The following is a 20,499-nucleotide window of genomic DNA, read 5'->3' as shown; positions in this document are numbered from 1 at the left end:
GAGTCATCAAACCTCTCAGTCATTCAATTAGAGCCATTAGAACTTCATAACTATGAGTTGTTTTCTATGTGTAAGCTGAGGACACGTGTCTCCAGCTGACACATCTGTATCTTCGTAAATATTTATGCTACGATAATGTATTATATCTCATAAATTAAANACACATAGAAAACAACTCATAGTTATGAAGTTCTAATGGCTCTAATTGAATGACTGAGAGGTTTGATGACTCTAATTAGGCTTTTATTGATGGTATACTTGGAATTGCTCTAGGGCCAATGAGGAAGTTGGAGACATTCAGGTAGTTTTTGTTCCAACTCTGCCCTCCATTTTTATCTTTAGCTTCATGGTGGCGACATGAAGCTAAAGATAAAAATGGGGGCCAGACTTGGAACAAAAACTTGAGTCAAATACCTACTTATCTCTATCTCGCTCTCTGTGGGCCGACCTCTCTTTTAGTGTGGACTGTAGTATTGCTATCTCCTTATTTAAATCTTCTAGTAAATTCTTTGAAATAGCCAATTCACTAACCAAATACAATCCCAATTCCTGGGAAATCGGTACCAAATCGGTAATATTGAGTTTCATTGACTTTGAGCAAATTTAATTTTTTTGTTTATTTAGAAAGAGAGAGTCTGCCCACAGAGAGCGAGATACGTAGGTTGTGCTTCAAGTACGTATTCGGAGTGTGGCCTTCATTTTTATCTATAGCTTCATGGTCACAAAGTGTCAAACTGTCAAAAGTGTCAGAATTCAGTCTGTTTTTTAGGTTTTTTTGGGGTTCAGCATAGCAGCCATAGAGAAAAGTAATACATGTTTGATTTGATGAATTAATTCGTTTCAATTATTTCTTTATTAATTTGACTTGCTCAGTGTTAATTTGGTGTTGTACTTGCTGCGACTTGTGGGCCACTTACAAAATTCTATAGTAGTTCCTTTCGCCGTAACAGGTTTGTGAGAAGTAAGTTAATATAAAATTTTGTAATAAAACTTGTTTTCGAAAGTTTAGTTCACGTTCACAGTCAGTAGCTCAGTAGGTAGGTTATTTATTTTAACACCCCGGTGTTTTTAAATTTTATAGTATTTGTCATCTTATGTACCGCTTATCAAGTAAATAAGTAAATGGATTTGATTTGATTTAATTATTTAAATGTTTGAAGAATAGTCTTTAACTTTATTACCAGTAAACTTAAAATATTGTCACATGGAAAGCCTTGTTTTTTTTATTTTTTGTATTTATTAGAGAATAAATTTTATAATAATACATTAACTTAAAATGACTCAAAAGTCTGTATTTATGTTATTTAAATTCTTACCTTCCAATCCAACAATAAATAATGTTTTTGTTCTTGATAATGAATGAGTTAAGATACTGAAACTTTTGCATCACTCTTCATACCTATTAAAGTTAATGTAGATAAGTTAAACAAGTGCTTTAAGCCTTGCATGAGAAGAACTTAATACACAAATACATAATAATATAATATTATAATAAAAATAATTGTGTTTATACTAACCCCGTAGGTACATTTTCCTTCTTGAGACAAAAACATCCACAACCTACAAAAAACCTTTGATGATGTATATTATCCATAATTTGTTATAGCAGTTTGTTTATGTGCTACTCAAGAGACCAAAATATGAGTAAAAGTTTTGTTTAGTCTGATTATGGAATGAGTATTTGAGTTGTAGAGTTGCCTATGCTAAAATGTTATAATTCCAGTCCTCTAAAATTACAAAGCAGCTGACAAGGCTTTAAAAGTTATAAAGTAGTAGTTAAAAGTATTTCTGTATTTTCTTTGTTCTATACTGTATTGAGCAACTATGGTTGACCTTTTATAATAATGGCAAGTTATGCTATTATATCTAGTTTGTTTCAATGGATTGTTGCAAATGAAATACTATTTACATAAGTGTTGTTAGATACTATAGATTTGGGCACGGTTTATTTTTCAGTACAATAATAAAACATTAATAAAATGTGCAATAAAAATAAACTGTGAATATGACGGAGACATTTTATTTTCGAACATATTATTCTGGTGCTGATATTGCATAAGTTGTTTGTCTTTATTTGTTTCAGATAACTGACGATAGTGCTTGAACTTTGACATTGATGTAAGACATTATTTTATGAGAACTGTCTCTTTAACTCCACTCGATAGTAGTCTTATGAAGAACATTGAACTTACCGGTCCTATACAAACATGGTTATTTTAAGATTTTTTGCGTCTGAAGCCTTTAGTGCTCATAAAACAAAAGAGATATTGCAGAAGTTGCAAAACATTGATACGGACATATCAGGGCTGTCAACAGAACTTTGTTACCATGTGGAGTTGGCCGATGGGTGTGATTATTTGAATATCAATCAAATTAAGATCTTACAGTGGCTTCTGAGTTCACCTTTACAGCCTCACGCCTTGTATAATGAATCAATCTACAAGATTGTCAGAGATAATCAGATTATTGTTGAAATTGGACCCAGGTAACTAATATTTCAATTAATTTATTACATAAGAAGTATTTTACTGTGCATGTTGACCCTTAAGATTTCTCTACTAGAAGAGGACTTGTGTTATGTTACAAGTAAAGTCAAGTAGACTTATTTATAAAATAATCATTATTCCAGGTTCAATTTCTCAACAGCTGACTCTAGTAATTCGGTCCAAATATGTGAAAGTGTTGGATTACGTGACATTGTTCGTCTTGAGGTATCTACCAGATATCTTATTTCATTCAATAAAGCTAAAAATGTGTCTAACAAGTTGTTTGAAGATTTGGCTGCGCCTTTACACGATCGGATGACCGAATGCATTTATACTAGTAAGAACTTGCCGAGAAAGAGTTTCAATGAAGGATTGCCCAAGGATCTGGAGGCTTGGTTTGTGGTGCCATTACAAAAAGAGGGTAGGGCTGCTATGGAACATGTCAATCAAAAGTTAGGTAAGCGTTAATTTTTTTATAAAATATTATTTCTAATTCATAATTTCTTAAATAGTGTGTTTATAACTATGGGGCTATTTATTTCAGGATTGGCATTTGACTCCTGGGACATGGACTTCTACATGGATCTGTTCGTAAACAAATTGAAACGTGACCCTACCAGCGTTGAGTTATTTGACCTTGCGCAGAGTAACAGCGAGCATTCGCGACATTGGTTCTTCAAGGTAACATATCTGTCTCAAAGTCCAGTAACCAGTTGATTGATTTATTAATAAAGTGGTCTTTATCTACTTGTTACTAAGTCATACATAATATTAACATGTATCATGCTTGAATATGTTTCTCTTCATGCTTTAAGAATGATCAGGTAGCCAATTTATGTTAAGCTATTTTTCAGGGCAAGATAATATTGGATGGCAAAGAAATAGACCAATCACTTATTGATATGGTAGCATCGACGCAAGAAACTTCTAACAATAATAATGTAATTAAATTCGGGGATAACAGCAGGTAATGAACAATTTTACGGGTCTATAATGTCACATCACTGATCAATTGACAGTAAATTAATGTACTATGAAGTATCCAAGTGGCTTTAAATGAAACCGTTTATTGTTACAGTGCCATAAAAGGTTTCAAGCATACGAAAATTCGCCCAACCAACGTAAGGGCCCCATCTCAAGTGATTTCAGAGGAGGTTGTGTCTGATATCATATTCACGGCCGAGACCCATAATATGCCCACCGCAGTGGCCCCATTCAGTGGGGCTACTACTGGTACAGGGGGGCGAATTAGGGACGTTCAGGGCGTAGGCAGGGGTGGCCATACTGTAGCAGGGACAGCCGGGTACAGTGTAGGCAATTTGCACATCCCAGGTAAGTGATCTAATGATATCTATATTTATAAAAGAGAATGGTCACTGATTAACTGACTGACTCACTCAGTCATCACGAAATCTCAGAAGCTACAAGTGCTAAGAGTTGGGGGCTCCTTTTAGAATGTAGGTGCTCACTAAGAACGGATTTTATGTAACTCCACCCCTAAAGGGTAAAACGGGACCCACGCGTACGAAGTCGCGGATCGCTAGTTTTTATGTGATTGTAAAAAGACAGAAAACACGTGACGAAAATATTTTTTTGTCTACAGGATATGAATTGCCATGGGAGGAGAAAGGATGGGAATATCCCAGCAACTTTGCCAGTCCGTTACAAATAATAATTGACGCCAGTAACGGTGCATCTGATTATGGAAATAAGTTTGGTGAACCTGTGATTACAGGTATTAATAATTAGAATAGATTTCAACATTCAGTCTTGTGTATAAAACCTTGGATTAAATGTGTGTCTCTTTTCTAGGATTCGTCCAAACGTATGGTTTGAAGAACGCCGATAATGTAAGAGAGGAGTTCGTGAAACCAATCATGTTCAGTGGCGGTATTGGATACATGCCCCATACTATGATTAAGAAGAATAAACCAGAAAAAGGTACAATCTCCCTTAAAGTTTCCTATAGACTTGTTATTACATGAGTTCATTCATACATTAATATGGATATTATTTTAGGAATGTTGCTGGTGAAAGTAGGAGGCCCAGTCTACCGTATCGGAGTTGGTGGTGGAGCCGCTTCCTCAGTGGCCGTTCAGGGTGGTGATTCAAGAGACCACGCTTTGGACTTTGGTGCTGTGCAAAGAGGTATAACGTCAATACTCTAATTTCTTTACCACACAGTGAAAGAAATCTAGACAATTCAGCTCATTCGTTGTCGTATCATGCGTCGTATTTCATGTGGAGTTTCAAGGTCAACATACAAGTAATAGAGAGAATAACTTGACGTCTTGTGTGTACAATCACGGTAATAATATCATACAGTATTGTAACTTCATATAAACAGACGAAACGAGCACTTTAATTCGAAATTCAAATCTCGGTATGCGCTCGGTATGCAAAAGTCGGGGGTGTCGCGAATGTGCCGAATGGACGTCGGTGGCCAAGTGTTAAAAATGACAAAACTGATTGAATTTGACTGACCGTCATTTACGATCAAATTGGTCAAAAACTAGTCAAATTGTCATTTTCAGTCAGTTTGATTTGAAATGAAAATTATATTGTATTAAACCAGCTTTTGCCCACGACTTCGCTCGGCCGAAATTAACGTACAAGATCATTATGATTATTAAAGTTTCAAAATTATTTAAGTAGTTTTAAATAAATTAAATCTACTAATCACAAAACAACACACATTTTTAACCTATTCCATTCACAAAGTATTTTGTTTGTCTAACTAAATAAAAAAATACAATAACAAAACTAGATAGAAATTCTAACTAGGCAGATGTAATTAAACTGGGTACTGTAGGTGGGCAGCCCTATCGCATGTTGTCATACTGTGACGTACCGCGCGACTTTTGACATTTATTTGAAAAATATGGCCGAGTTGGAATACTGTATAGATAGTATTACCGTGGTACAATGTACATGCGTAAACTTTATTTGGTGTCGTCAATTGTTATCCAATCATTTGTTTAAAATTATTGATTATTGTGTTGTAATTAAATGTTTTTGTTTTTAGGTGACGCTGAAATGGGAAATCGCCTCAATCGAGTGGTCAGAGGATGTTTGGAATCTGACATCAATCCAGTTGAATGTATGTCGATGATCATAATAACATATTACATCTTATTTGACTTCTAGGCATAAAAGAAATATCTAAAACAACATTTTATTTACAGCGATTCACGACCAAGGCGCCGGTGGCAATGGAAACGTCCTCAAAGAGTTGGTAGAGCCTGAAGGTGCTGTGGTCTTCACTAAGGAATTCCAACTTGGAGACCCGACCATTACTACTCTTGAACTTTGGGGCGCAGAATATCAAGAAAATGATGCTTTGTTGTGTAGTAAAGCTAACAGGCCCGTACTAGAAGGCAAGTACTTGTTTTTATTGAAGGGGCTATTTCAGCGTGCGTTTTTTCGGCGCTTATAAGCTTGTTTTTGGTAGCGCTATCCGCGTTTATTCAAGCAACAGCTGAGTTGACCCGGTGAACTTCCTACTGCCTATTATCAGAAATAGTGCAAGATTCTGATGGTGAAAGATTATTTCAAATAGATCCTGTAGTTTCGGAGTCTATTGAATACAAACAAACAAACAAATCTTTCCTCTTTATAAAATTAATGTAGATAAAAATAAATATGGAGGTTAATTAGCCTATGCAGGTAGCTGGTATGCTTTAAACGCAATCAAAACTATTCTAACTTACATCTTTGTTAATACAGAAATTTGTCGACGTGAAAGGTGCCCTGTGTCGTTCGTTGGAGAAGTCACTGGCGATGGTTTCATGAGCTTAGTTGAGGATTCATTCACTGATAAATACTTGGACAGAGCCACTAGACTGAAGCCAGAGTCAAACTCTAAAGTTCCCTATGACTTGCATTTGGAAGCAGTTTTAGGTAAGTTGATCTTTTTCTTGGCATTTTTCATAGTTATGTCGCGCAGCAAGTGTTAGGGTGATCAACAATTTGTATCTTGTATATTTTTGTCGCGCTGACAAAATGTGTGTATTCTTTATACAAATATTACATCAGTGTAAGTACGTGTTCGCCTCAACTTTAGTTGAGCGACCTATATCGATTCTGAAAAGGACTAAAACTTTTGCTCTTTAGTTTTTGGTTATTATCATATTTTCTTTGTTATGTTTTGTAGGAAACATGCCAAGAAAGACATTTGATTTGAAGAAGGAGAAGAGAACCAAACTGCCGCTGTCTTTGCCTAGCGATGTCACAGTTAAGAGCGCCCTCGACAGAGTTCTGAGACTCGTGAATGTGGCTAGCAAGAGATATTTAACTAATAAGGTAATTTAACTAACGATATAATTACACCACAAGTTAATTTTGTACGTCCAAAGAATAATAAACGCGCAATTAGAAATGGCAAAACACACAAAAGGTGTTGACATGTGTCGCGAAACGCAGGAAGCGAGAAATTAATACATCAACTAAAAAGTTAATGTATTCATTTCTCGTGACAAAAGTCACGTTTGCCGGTTACTGCTATTGAACGACCTTGAATTTTTTTAAATTATATTTTCAATCAAGTATTATAGAGTCGGCCTTCGGGTGCAACATATTAATTACTTACGTTTTCATATAAATGTATGAATGTTTCTTTTGAAATGACATTTCAAATACCCAACACCTGTCAATACACAAATCTTTACATAGCCTCCGTTGAACCTAGAAACTTAATATTTATTAAGATGATAATATGTAAATTAGCATAAAAAGTGACTTCTGATGATATTGAATTGTACTAGAGTGTATGTTAAATGAAACATATTTGTTAAAACGTTTTAACAACCATGTTTAAAGTAGCCCTACTTGTAGAAAAAGATTTAGAGGTAGATAGATAAAGATGTAATAAGAATGAACGTGAAACTTAATTCAAATAATATTTTTGCCAGGTGGACCGTTGCGTCACAGGACTTGTAGCGCAACAGCAATGCGTTGGGCCCTTACACACTCCATTAGCCGACTGCGCCATCATAGCTTTGTCTTACAACGAGCTGGTGGGATCAGCTACTTCAATCGGCACCCAGAACATTAAGGGCCTATTAGACCCTGCTGCGGGAGCGAGAATGTCCCTTGGTGAAGCTTTGACTAATTTGGTGAGTACATTTATCATCATCATCATTTCAGCCACAGGATGTTCACTGCTGAACAAAGGCCTCCCCCAATGACTTCTACATCGAACGGTTGGTAGCGGCCTGCATCCCTGCTACATTCATAATTTTTAAAAAGCCACATTTTGAGTTACAACACTGTTATACCTACTCGTATTATTATTAGTGCGATGTATAAGTTTTTAACTGCGCAAAAGATCGTTAACGTTTCCCAACCGGAAAACCAAGGCATTGTATTTATATTTGGACTCCTGTAACCTACACCATGTTGTTGCATATTCATATGAATATTCAATTGGTTGGTTGATATTTTTTTTATGTTTATTTGGAAAACCTACAACTCTTCTTACTAAGCAATACTTAGCATGTTAGGAGAACTTGTATTGATTGCGAAAAAATATAGTTTTGAAAGTATCTTGGTACAACTACATACCTTATGATGCAGTTATGCGTTGTTAGACATTTACACTGTCTGGCGAGATTACGGTCTAATCCATGGCATTGACCACATGTATATTATTTATAGGTGTTTGCCGGCATATCAGAGTTAGAAGATGTCAAATGCTCAGGCAACTGGATGTGGGGTGGCAAGACAGGCGTCGAAGGTGGGACTTTGGTGGTGGCCTGCGATGCCGTATGCGCCGCTATGAGGAAGCTCGGAGTGGCCATCGATGGAGGAAAAGACTCGCTGTCTATGTGCGCCTTTGTTGCGGGACAGAAAGGTAAATAAAGGGTCATTACTGTCTTGTCTTATAAGGAGTTGGTCGCATAATTATTTTTGATCCATATTACGAAAAGATGCTTAAAATCTAGGAATCTCAGGACAAGTCTTGGGTTGACTTACTTTCAAGCTTGAATCTATTTTCCGTTCCCGTCCTATAATTGGTCTAAATATTGGAATTCATCAAATAAGAAGCCTCGATATGTGCATGAAATTGAATTGAGTTGTCTTATTTGTAATACAAAAGTTTCATTCCTAAAAAAAGAAGTTGTTTTGCACTGTCGCATTGTTTTGACTTATCATTTATTTTGTTCCAGTGAAATCACCCGGTACTTTAGTGGTTTCAACTTACGCGCCCTGCCCGGACATCACGGTGAAAGTTGAGCCCGCGCTCAGAGCTGAAGGCTCTGCGTTGGTCCATGTTCCAGCTACACCAGGAAAATACAGGTTGGTTACAAAGTCACAGTCTTTTGCACCTTTCTATACACCCGTCTCTTTAAATCACCGAGTGTAAGAGAGAGAGAAAGATAAACGTATTAAGTGATAGAGCCTCTACTCCGAATTATCAATTTGAAACAGCCGTCTCAAGTTATCGAGAAATACTTGTATGAGTGAGAGAGACAGAATGTATCTAAATATGTATTTATGATGCAAAATTAACTAATTCGGACTTTTTGTAGACTTGGCGGTTCTTCGCTGGCGCAATGTTACAAACAGCTTGGAGACAACCCACCAGACCTAGACGACCCATTGGTTCTGAAGTCACTCTTCAAGGTTACACAAAAACTATTGAAAGGTATATCTTACTTCCAATATTGATGTTGTAAATTAGGGAATCGAAATAAAGGGTTTTAAAGAGAAAAAACCTAATTTTTTTTTACAGAAAATAAATTGCTATCTGGTCACGACATTAGCGAAGGTGGTTTCATAACCACAGTCTTAGAGATGGGCATTGGAGGTGTTCGCGGATTGAACATTGACTTGCAAGTCGAAAGCAACGTGTCTGCTATCGAGGCGTTGTTCAATGAGGAACTGGGCATCGTGGTCGAAGTGGCTCAGGCTGACTTGGCTTATGTACTCAACGAGTATAATAAGAACGGAGTGAAGGCTAAACATATTGGTAGCACGGGACAGTATGGAATGAAATCTAAGGTAAGTTATTTATTTATCTTTTTATTAAATCGTTTCAAGAGTGATGACATACATATTTGGTATATAGGGTGGAAACGATAAGTGATCTCACTCGATTATTTCTAAACTATACAAGATGTCGAAAAACTAGTTACTGATCAATAAATAGGTTACAGAATAAACTGGGTCTATCCGAAAATTCAATGTTTCCAGCTTAAATTGTCCTCTTCAGCTTTACCTAAAACTGCGTATTGACGCCTGATAAAACTATGTGCATTGCCTGATACATTATGTATAGGCGACATCACATTGAAATAAATACTGACACATATTATGTAGTTGCAACAAGCGCTATTTTACAACAAGATGGTATATTCTGATGTGTTCTCAACACGGTCATTTAGTTTTTATTTCCATTGCAGGTCAGTGTTAACGTAAACGGCGTTCAAGTACTGAACACGGAGTTGATCGATGTATTTAGGATGTGGGAAGAAACCAGCTATCAGTTGGAGTGTTTGCAAGCTAACTCTGACTGCATCAATGAAGAATGGAAAGGTACATCTTCAATGATTCAATCATAGAGTATAGAGTCGTTGGACTTTTATAAACATTTATTGCTTTCTACTTCACAGGTCTTGAGAAACGTAAAGGTGCGACATACAACGTCACGTTCGATCCTTCTGCAGCGATATTGAAAACCAAATCCGTTAAAGTGGCTGTACTGCGTGAAGAAGGTACTTTTTAGTTCAAGTTTGTCTAATTTTCATTTCAAAATAATTTATTTTTATAGAATATTCGACTCTATTTCTTAATACTAACTACTTATTATAGGAACAAACGGCGATCGTGAGATGATTGCGTCACTGATGATGGCGAACTTCGATGTGTTTGACGTCACGATGAGCGACCTTCAAAATAAGAAAATAACTCTGGACGCCTTCCAAGGACTCGTCTTCCCCGGTGGATTCAGCTACGCAGGTATATTTTTTGAATAAATAACTCTCCTAAACATATCTATCATCTAAGTAGTTCTGAATGTGAACCATAATGCAAGGCTTCAAAACTTCACCTAATTTTACAAGGAGGGTCGAGTCGCATTCATATAAAAAAAAATCTTCAGAAATACGTGAAATTTACCACTACTAAGCGTTATTTAATATTGGCTAGTGATTTTATCAATCGGGTCAAGGTCTCTAAATGTGTAAACATGTTCGTCCATGACGTCAAATTCTCGTAAACAATATTATCAATGAAAGTTGTATAAGATAGGCGGTTTGCATTATTTTGTCTTCTATTTGTTTAACTAATGAATTTGTGACGTATCTCCAAATGAAAGTGAGAGTCATTACGTGTGTGTGCCTTTATAAATGACCAATTAGAGAAAATACATATTTTTTGCAGATACGTTGGGTTCTGCCAAAGGTTGGGCGGCAGGTATCCTATTCTCAGAGTCACTGAGCGCACAGTTCGCTCACTTCAAAAACCGAAGTGACACTTTCTCGCTGGGCGTCTGCAATGGCTGCCAGTTGATGGCCCTTCTGGGCTGGATAGACCCGCAACAGCCGCGTAGAAACCAAGAGAAGGCTCAGATATTCCTGGATCACAATAGCTCCGAAAGGTATAGATGACCCACGCTGAACTGTCCCACCAAACTCAATGACAGGGGGCCGCTACTATCGTTCAACTGTATGGTTTCCAACATGGCAAAAATCGGAACCAGCGATCCGGTATTGACGGTGGCGCCCCACTGTCAATGTCATGCATAGGACAGTTCAGTATTATGGAACTATATGCTGTTTGCTTATTTCTTACTAACGTCAATTCATATTGAAATTGTAATATTGTCTTAAGCTGTTAAATGAATCATTTTGCACGGATGCACCCTTTAAAGTGAGTATAGACTAGATAAGAGCATTGCTATGTAATGTAACGTTCTTACGAGTGGTACAGTACAGGTGTACAACGTTTGGTTCGTGAAAAGATGACACTAACACTGACACCAGAACGTTTCACAGAGCGGTTCGTTATTCTGTTACAACTAAATGCTTTAGTTAGCCTATACTCACCTTTAGATAAAAAGAAACAGGCTATGTAATTTAAACTTAACTTAAACCAGGCCTGTTCATCTCCGCGAGTTTACATCGAAAACAAAACGCGCACGATGGCACCATACAGGATTGCTATTCGACAAGGCCTCACATACGAGCGAGCATTAACGCACGCACGCGTATTCTTGTGTATGATGGAAAAAAATAAAGAAAATGGTGTACTAAATACTGTGCAGTATTTAACTGCTGTATTTAAATAATAATAAAAACACAATGTACTTTTTTAAGTTGCCTGAAGACACTGAGAGGTAAATAAGTAGTTAATATTATTCATGATAATTCAAGCTAAATCATGTATTTCCTCCGCCATTTTCTGCAGTTTGGCACCTCACGTCACATCATTTTAGCGAAGTCAGCCCTGTAGCTACGGCGCAGTACCGATCACTGAAGTTTGGCAACAAAATGGTGCTTGACTCTTGAGACAAGCTAAATTACATCATATTGTTAATGATATTGAGCATACATTTTTTTAAATACCTTCGCGAAGTAAAACTTCTGTACGTGGTACTTATTATTATTCTGTGCTTAAACTAACGATCTGTTTAAACTTCAGATTCGAATGTCGTTGGAGCGCAGTAAAGATCACCGAAGAGCGCAAGCAAGATGTATGGTTCCGCGGAATGGGCGGCAGTGTGTTAGGAGTGTGGGTGGCCCACGGCGAGGGCAGGTTCACATTCGCCGACGAACTGGTGATGGACAAGGTGAAGAGGAACGGACAGGTCGCCATGCAGTATGTGGATGATGATGGAGCACCCACTGAGGTTTACCCGATGAACCCTAATGGAAGTCCAAGTAAGTTTTGTACTTTAAACTTTTGAAAAATGAATTATAATTATACCATAGAACAAAAATACAAATTATGTTGGTCTTTTACGTTTCCACGATCAAACTCAGAACCAATTTTGATCAATTTTTGTATAGAGATACTTGGTACTGTCACGGTTGGAGCTTTAGAGCCAGGTGACATGATTAGAATTTAGATTAGAAGTTAGATAAATAAAAGATGATTTAGGATAACAAGTAATTTATTTAGATTTAAAGAAGTGAGAGACCTTAAGGGTGTGGGTTGTCGAGCAAACTATCGTATCGCACGAGATTCGTCACCGGTGGTAGTATATTCAAACCACTGTCCTCGCTAGCGCTGATGGTGATGTGGTTTGGTTCTTCGAGATGGTAGGCCCGCAGAGTCGCCGACGCGCCAGACGGTTAGGGCCGTACGCACTGTGGTGTAGGGCCACTTAGAGTGTGCGCACGGGCCGTCCGACACGGCAGGCAGCTCTGCCGGGTTGAAGAGCCAGGTGGTAGGATCGGCAGTGGTGACCATGCATGGTGTAGTAGGTAGAAGAAGATGAAGGTGGAGATGAACGTGAGCGTGAACCCTGCAAATCAAAGCGGACACTAAAGCAGTTGCTAGCTTTTGTCCGTTTGACTGCGACATCAAAATACTAGCGAAGCAGATGGAATGATTTTGGTAATAAATGGTGATGTAATGATGTGGCAGTCAAACAGAATTACAGTAGTGAAAGGTGAAGTGAAGTAGGCAGAATATTAAATTATGTAGGTAGAAAATAATTTAGCATATCATCTATGTAGACAATTAATTTAGAATAATTATAACAAGTAGAATAAGATTAAAATAGTTCAATTTAGCAAATTAAATAGAATTTGGAATAAGTGTCGTTACAGTACGAACAAGGTCATTTAAAGGTCATGACGTGTCGATGTCATTTCATAAAATATTTAGTTTATTTATTTAATCATGTAGTAAGTTGTAAAATAATAATATTAAGAAGTTATAGAAATAGGAAATTTGTATGAAATGACACCGAGCACATGGATAGCACATTTCAAGAACAAAATGGCGGCTAGGCACTTACATTTAGGACAAGTATAAAATCTAAGCGTTAAAAATACTTTTGCAACACTCACCCGGTAGCGGGGTTCACCAATACGCGATTACATTTTAGTTTCTAAGATATTATGTACATCGCGGGTCCGGCGGTGACGGACAGCGATACGTCCGTGCTCACTAACGCTCTGGCTCGGACTAGGAGACGCGGCGGGAGCATCGCGGCCGTAGGCGCGTCGCTTGCGCATGCATAAAAAACAGTCCGCCCGCTCGACAGAGAACAAAAGAAATATTGAACAACTTGTTTCGCGCGGGTTTGCTTGTAGATTTATTATTTTATTTATTTTATTAGTGTAGAACAATATGAATTATTTAATTAAGTTATTTAGTTAGGTAGTTTACGTAGATTTAGATATATTATTATTTAAGTTTATTTATTTAGGTAGATAATAGTAATTAAATTAGAATTTAGATCTAAGATAAAGATCAGCGGTAACGCTAACCGTTACATATCCCCCTTTTTACGGTAGGATTTTACCTAAGGAAAATCCGCTATCTTAACTGTACTAGCTAATCTTGAGTCTGACTAACAAAATAAACATTTTAGGTCTGTTTACTTGCAACCTGACGTACAGAGTATATGATTTTTAGTAGATCTCATAATACTCACAAGATTCATTAAGTTAAGATTTAGAGAAAGTCATAAGATAACTATAAATTAAATGAAGAGGTCGGTATATTATCTGTAGGGTAGACTACAGCTAATTACAAGTATGCGCAGTTGTTTAGCAACTGCTGCACCCAACAACTTCGTATCTTAAGTCCTAAGCAATGCAAAGAGGTACTTAGTAGAGTGTACCTTGCAATCCATTTTAGATGGTGCGTCAGACAAGACAGTTAAAAATAGTTTTAGACTATAATTAAGGTAGATTTTCAAAGATAGGTTTAAGAAATATCAGTAGGTTAGATACGAGTAGGTCTAATAAATTGTTTATTTTTAGTATTATTTACAATTTATTATTTAATTTAATAGTTTAATTATAAGTACCACTTTTAGTTACAAGTTAAATTTATATTTTAGTTAGAATTACCGAGTACGTAATATAAAAAAAATACTAGGTAGGCACGCGGGTGTGTGTTGCAAATTACACAATAAGACAGTAATCATTACAATTTAGTTTAACAAAATCTATGTGTGGTAGGTAGTAGTAAAAGTTAAATTATATTACCAAAGGTAGGTAGAATTTAGTTAATATTATAAAATGTAGGTAGATACATTTTATCTTTAAGGAAATTATAGTAGGTAGAATAGTGTAGCTATTCTCCACAAAAATTACAAGTTTAGTAGTACCACACAGATATTACAATATTAGTTACAATCTTATAACTAAGTTATTTGAATGCCAACACCAAGAATAACCATTTATTACAAGTAAAACTCACCGGTAACGTCTCAAGTGCGATAGGATAGACCGGTATGGGCGCCAATGTCACGGTTATGCGCTTTAGAAGCAGTGACATAATAGAATTTAGATTTAGTTTAGCCCCACGTTGGGCGCCAANATATTGTTCGAACCCTTAGTATTTCTCTTCGACAAATACTTTAACACATTGTGAACCACTTTTCTTTCACGACTATAAAAATATTTTAGCAATTTAATTCATAAAACCAATTGCGCACATTTAAAATAAAGTTTGTTTACACTTTGACAGCAATAGACTGACATGCAAGGTGACATGTCAATGAAGTTTTCAGTTACTGTTGCCATTAAAAGAAATTAGTACCATTAGTTTTCCGCAACATGGCGAGGGTTTTTATGTTCCTGGTCAGGCTATAGTTGTTGATAGGCGTATTGCATTTGTTTTTTATTTGTTTAACTAATGAATTCGTGACTTATCTCCAAATGAAAGTAAGAGTTATTACTTAGGTATGTGATGTGAACCTTTGTAAATGACCAATTAGATAAAATACGTATTTTTTTCAGATACATTGGGTTCTGCCAAAGGTTGGGCGGCAGGTATCCTATTTTCTGAGTCGCTGAGCGCACAGTTCGCTCACTTCAAAAACAGAAGTGACACTTTCTCGTTGGGCATCTGCAATGGCTGCCAGTTGATGGCCCTTCTAGGCTGGATAGACCCACAACAGCCGCGTAGAAACCAAGAAAAGGCTCAGATATTCCTGGATCACAATAGCTCGGAAAGGTATGCTGTTTGATTAATTCTTACTAACGTCAATTCATATTGAAATTGTAATATTGTCTTAAGCTGTTAATGAACCATTTTGCACGGATGCATACTTTAAAGGGTTAAAGTGAGTATAGACTATATTAGAGCATTGATATGCAATGTAACGTTCTTACGAGTGGTACAGTACAGGTTTACGACGTTTGGTTCATGAAAGGATGACACTAACACTGACACCAGAACGTTTCACAGAGCGGTTCGTTATTCTGTTACAACTAAATGCTTTAGTTAGCCTATACTCACCTTTAGATACAAAGAAACAGGCTATGTAATTTAAACTTAACTTAAACCAGGCCTGTTCATCTCCGCGAGTTTACATCGAAAACAAAACGCGCACGATGGCACCATACAGGATTGCTATTCGACAAGGCCTCACATACGAGCGAGCATTAACGCACGCACGCGTATTCTTGTGTATGATGGAAAAAAATAAAGAAAATGGTGTACTAAATACTGTGCAGTATTTAACTGCCTAAATAATAATAAAAACACAATGTACTTTTTTAAGTTGCCTGAAGACACTGAGAGGTAAATAAGTAGTTAATATTATTCATGATAATTCAAGCTAAATCATGTATTTCCTCCGCCATTTTCTGCAGTTTGGCACCTCACGTCACATCATTTTAGCGAAGTCAGCTCTGTAGCTACGGCGCAGTACCGATCACTGAAGTTTGGCAACAAAATGGTGCTTGACTCTTGAGACAAGCTAAATTACACCATATTGTTAATGATATTGAGCATACATTTTTTTAAATACCTTCGCGAAGTAAAACTTCTGTACGTGGTACTTATTATTATTCTGTGCTTAAACTAACGATCTGTTTAAACTTCAGATTCGAATGTCGTTGGAGCGCAGTAAAGATCACCGAAGACCGCAAGCAAGACGTATGGTTCCGCGGAATGGGCGGCAGTGTGATAGGAGTGTGGGTGGCCCACGGCGAGGGCCGGTTCACATTCGCCGACGAACTGGTGATGGACAAGGTGAAGAGGAACGGACAGGTCGCCATGCAGTATGTGGATGATGATGGAGTGCCTACTGAGGTGTACCCGATGAACCCTAATGGAAGTCCAAGTAAGTTTTGTACTTTAAACTTTTGAAAAATGAATTGTATACCATAGAACAAAATACAAATTATGTCAGTCTTTTATGTTTCCACGATCAAACTCAGAACCAATTTTGATCAATTTTTGTATAGAGATACTTGGTACTTATTACTAGGCTACCTTTTGAAATAGAAAACAATTTTAAAGGGGAAGTATTTCGCTCTCCATAAAAACTATTTGTTACATGATGGATATTATTTTCATGATCGCGTTTCCCATTCGCAACGCTTATTTCGAACTCAAAACGAGATTAAAGCTAGTTTGATGAAAGTAATCACATCACCTCCTTACTATTTATAGATAGTGCCATCCACGAAAACGCGCCCAACCATTCTTCCGCTAATGTTTGAGTGTCATCAGTACACGCTAAATTATCCATGAGACCTCACCGAAAATTTGTGGCGCGCGTCTTCGCGGACGGCATGATTTATGCCGGCGGTTTCTTTTTTTTCTACTTTATTCAAAGTCAAAATTTCTTTATTTGTTTAGGACTAATAAATAGTTCTTACAAATCGTCATTTTGCTCTTAAGGAGCCTCTACATGTCTCATAATCTTTTTACCCTACCAGCGCTTCGAGACCAACATTTGGCAAGTGCTGAGAAGAAGCGCCGCAACAAACTCAGTCACCACTGTCTGCCGGTTAATATAAATAAATAGAAATAGCAGTAGTAGGTACATTCGATTCAGGAGCAGTTCACTGAATTTACCATGCATTCTTGTATAGTGTATAATGGGTATACAAAATTGCGTGGTATATTAAACAAGGTAGTGACGTGCTAATATCTAGACTTACAGATTACTGAACACCTTGTACCTACTACCCTTTATTGTTGGAACTTCTGTATAATTGCGAAGTGAATAAATGAATATGAATATGTCTCGAAGCGCTGTTAGGGCCCAAAAGATAAGGAGACATGTAAAGTGCCCCATAAGGGCTACCTTTTATTTTTTTATTTTTTGACGTTCATAAGTGCCACTTGTGGTCTAAACTGAATAAATAAATAAATATCCTTGGACATTTTACACTGCGCCGCTAGCCCCAAACTAAGCAAAGCTTGTACTATGGGTACTAGACAACGGATATAAACATACTTAAATACTTTTTTTTTTGTAAATACATACATATTATAAATAGTAAACACCCAGTCCAATACAAACAAATATGTTCATGCACACAAATGTTTGTACTGTGCGGGAATCGAACCCGCAACCTCCGGAATAGTAGTCCGATTCGAACCACTACACCAAACGGCCGACTAATATATAAATGATTTTGATTTTTGATTCTTCACTCCACAGTGGGCATCGCCGGAGTGCGTTCCCCCGACGGGCGCCACATTGCCATGATGCCGCACCCCGAGCGCTGCGTGCTGCGCTGGCAGGCCGCCGCCCCCGCGCCCGCCGCGCCCGCCCCCGCCCGCGCCTCCAGCCAGGCGTCACCGTGGGTCAGACTGTTCCAGAACGCGTACACATGGTCTACCAGCCAATAAATAAATCGCTGTAATTTGTAACGAAATGATAGGTATTCTGACACACAACTGTGGGTCTAGACAAAGTGCACTTTTTGATCGAATCGAAAATCGAATCCGTCAAAACTCCATACAAAAAAAAGGCTTTTCGACTGGTTTGCGATTAAAATGTGCACTTTGTCTAGACCCACTGGGTAGTTGACACCAATGACGCGTAAAAGTGTATTTTTTGATGGGTGACGTCTCGCTTCCTATCTTACACCTCGAATATATCAACTGTATGGTTTGTGTCGCCATGATGCCGCACCCCGAGCGCTGCGTGCTGCGCTGGCAGGGCGCCGCCCCCGCGCCCGCCGCGCCCGCCCCCGCCCGCGCCTCCAGCCAGGCGTCTCCGTGGATCAGACTGTTCCAGAACGCGTATACTTGGTCAACGAAGCAATAAATTGTTCCAGAACGCGTATACTTGGTCAACGAATCAATAAATTGTTCCAGAACGCGTATACTTGGTCAACGAATCAATAAATTGTTCCAGAACGCGATAGGCATTTTGACACCACCGCAGTTGGGTAGTTGATACCAATAACGCGTAAAAGTGTAATTTTTGGTAGTTGTTGTCTCACTACCTATTTTATTTTATTTTTTGCCTCGAATAAGTACGAATATAGACGGTTTAACCGTTTGGATCGATTATTCTGAATCTCGCCGTTTTATATTGAAAAATCTCTCCTTAATTGGTAAATTACCTCATTTTATCAATTAGAACTGGCTGAAAACTTGATATGACTGAAATTTAGAGGGACCAAAATAATAATTTTGTACGTTATACTTAGCATACTTTCTTAAGTTATTTTTTATCAAAAGATGTTGATTATAATCATGTCTTTAGTTTTACAATCGTTGTATGATTTGATGTTTACTATAAAAATATTTTTGTTTTGTATACGTTGTTGTGTTGAGTTTATAAGAACTGGAAATGGTTATGTAAGGTTATTATGAATTAAAATGTGCCAAGTTAAACCTAGTATTAAGAAAAAATAGGAGATCTTTTATTACTGTTGTGCGTTGTGTTTTTTAAATTTTGCTTTAAAAAAATTATATCTGATATTTGTCTGTATTCTTCTAAAGAACAATTTGTCAAATTCCTACGTTTAAGGTTTATCATATTTAATATCCATTTTGCATTTTTACTGTATCTGTGATGGATAAGTTGCCTTTACCAGTGAGATGTCTTCCATAAAACATTCCATAAAGTTCCAACAAAATTTTTGAGGCGCTATTTTATGCATTTTAAATCATAGTTCGAGTTAAGATAAATATTTTTATTATTAAGTGAGTTTTCCAATAAAACTTGATGTTTTATATTATTTTGTGTTTAAATTATAACCCTTGATCAGTTAATATACTCTGTAAAGTCTGTAAGTAACGCATAATTATAATTTTTATGTAAAATGGCATAATATCGTAACAGTGATATCATATTTACTGATGATTACGAAATGAATTATTTTATCGCATCTTGCGAACGAAAAATAACTATAGGAAGTTTCTAAAATAAGAGCTTTCAACATCTATTATTTTAGCACATTGCACTTTTGTGGGCGTGGTGAGTGAAAGAGACAATGCTCTACCAGTTCATAATGATATTTTAAATTTTTGGTATCTTGTAATTTGTCCGAATTTGTTATATTTGTAAGGGTCAACTGTAATCTTATTGTTTATCTAGTCAGACCGAGGTGTCAAGGCCTTTTGTAACCATTGACTTTTGGCTTATAAATATGACATCATGATATTAAAATTACAATAAATAAACAGATAAATCCTTGGGGGAGGCCTTTGTCCAGCAGTGGACGTCATTTGGCTGAAACGAACGAAACAGATTTTATATTAAGTCTACCCCCGGTCTGGGTCTATCATATGACTTTATTTGTAACGTACTATGCAAGCGTCTTGTGAAATTGGCGCACAAGTTGTCGTATTGATTATTTTCCATGATGAAATTACATTTATCTTTTGGTATGAGATAAAAACTCTTTTTGTTTTGTGAATACTTACACTACTTAATTACTGTTACAGCTGATAAAAAGCTTTTATAGGTAATTACATAATTTACAGACCGCCACGTTTATTTGTTACAAATTGATCACTTCTTTACTGATAAGAGGTCATCGTTAAACCATGCAATACGCAAAGCGATACTACTTTGTTTAATTATGTTTGCCTATTATCTAGTTATCTTGAGCCCGGAATGCTTTGACCC

The 20,499-nt window shown here is 37.0% G+C and overlaps 1 protein-coding gene across 4 annotated transcripts; it reads left to right on the top strand.

The window, feature by feature from the left end:
• Nucleotides 1-875: 875 nt before the first annotated feature.
• Nucleotides 876-19,535, top strand: Pfas (phosphoribosylformylglycinamidine synthase). Of its 4 annotated transcripts, none has more exons than XM_028318461.1 (25): nucleotides 876-961; nucleotides 2,084-2,485; nucleotides 2,630-2,943; nucleotides 3,031-3,167; nucleotides 3,341-3,453; nucleotides 3,565-3,818; nucleotides 4,090-4,221; nucleotides 4,299-4,427; nucleotides 4,506-4,634; nucleotides 5,512-5,586; nucleotides 5,672-5,863; nucleotides 6,213-6,386; nucleotides 6,640-6,788; nucleotides 7,397-7,600; nucleotides 8,142-8,337; nucleotides 8,654-8,783; nucleotides 9,017-9,132; nucleotides 9,220-9,488; nucleotides 9,890-10,022; nucleotides 10,100-10,201; nucleotides 10,299-10,445; nucleotides 10,869-11,085; nucleotides 16,502-16,740; nucleotides 18,073-18,225; nucleotides 18,727-19,535. In XM_028318461.1, the coding sequence occupies exons 2-25, from the start codon at nucleotides 2,208-2,210 to the stop codon at nucleotides 18,762-18,764; spliced, it is 4,020 nt and encodes a 1,339-aa protein (XP_028174262.1). In that variant the 5' UTR covers nucleotides 876-961; nucleotides 2,084-2,207; the 3' UTR covers nucleotides 18,765-19,535. The 4 variants fall into 4 exon arrangements, with proteins under 4 accessions (XP_028174262.1, XP_028174261.1, XP_028174260.1 ...); XM_028318460.1 differs by lacking the exon at nucleotides 16,502-16,740 and adding an exon at nucleotides 12,129-12,367; XM_028318459.1 differs by lacking the exons at nucleotides 16,502-16,740; nucleotides 18,727-19,535 and adding exons at nucleotides 12,129-12,367; nucleotides 18,432-18,663 and having other exon boundaries at nucleotides 18,073-18,310.
• Nucleotides 19,536-20,499: the final 964 nt, after the last annotated feature.

The sequence above is a fragment of the Ostrinia furnacalis genome, unplaced genomic scaffold, assembly GCF_004193835.3.
Source record: "Ostrinia furnacalis isolate ACB-3 unplaced genomic scaffold, ASM419383v2 OfSCF6912, whole genome shotgun sequence".
Taxonomy (NCBI): domain Eukaryota; kingdom Metazoa; phylum Arthropoda; class Insecta; order Lepidoptera; family Crambidae; genus Ostrinia; species Ostrinia furnacalis.
Note: the sequence above shows the minus strand (reverse complement) of the source record. Positions and strands in the feature narration are given on the sequence as shown.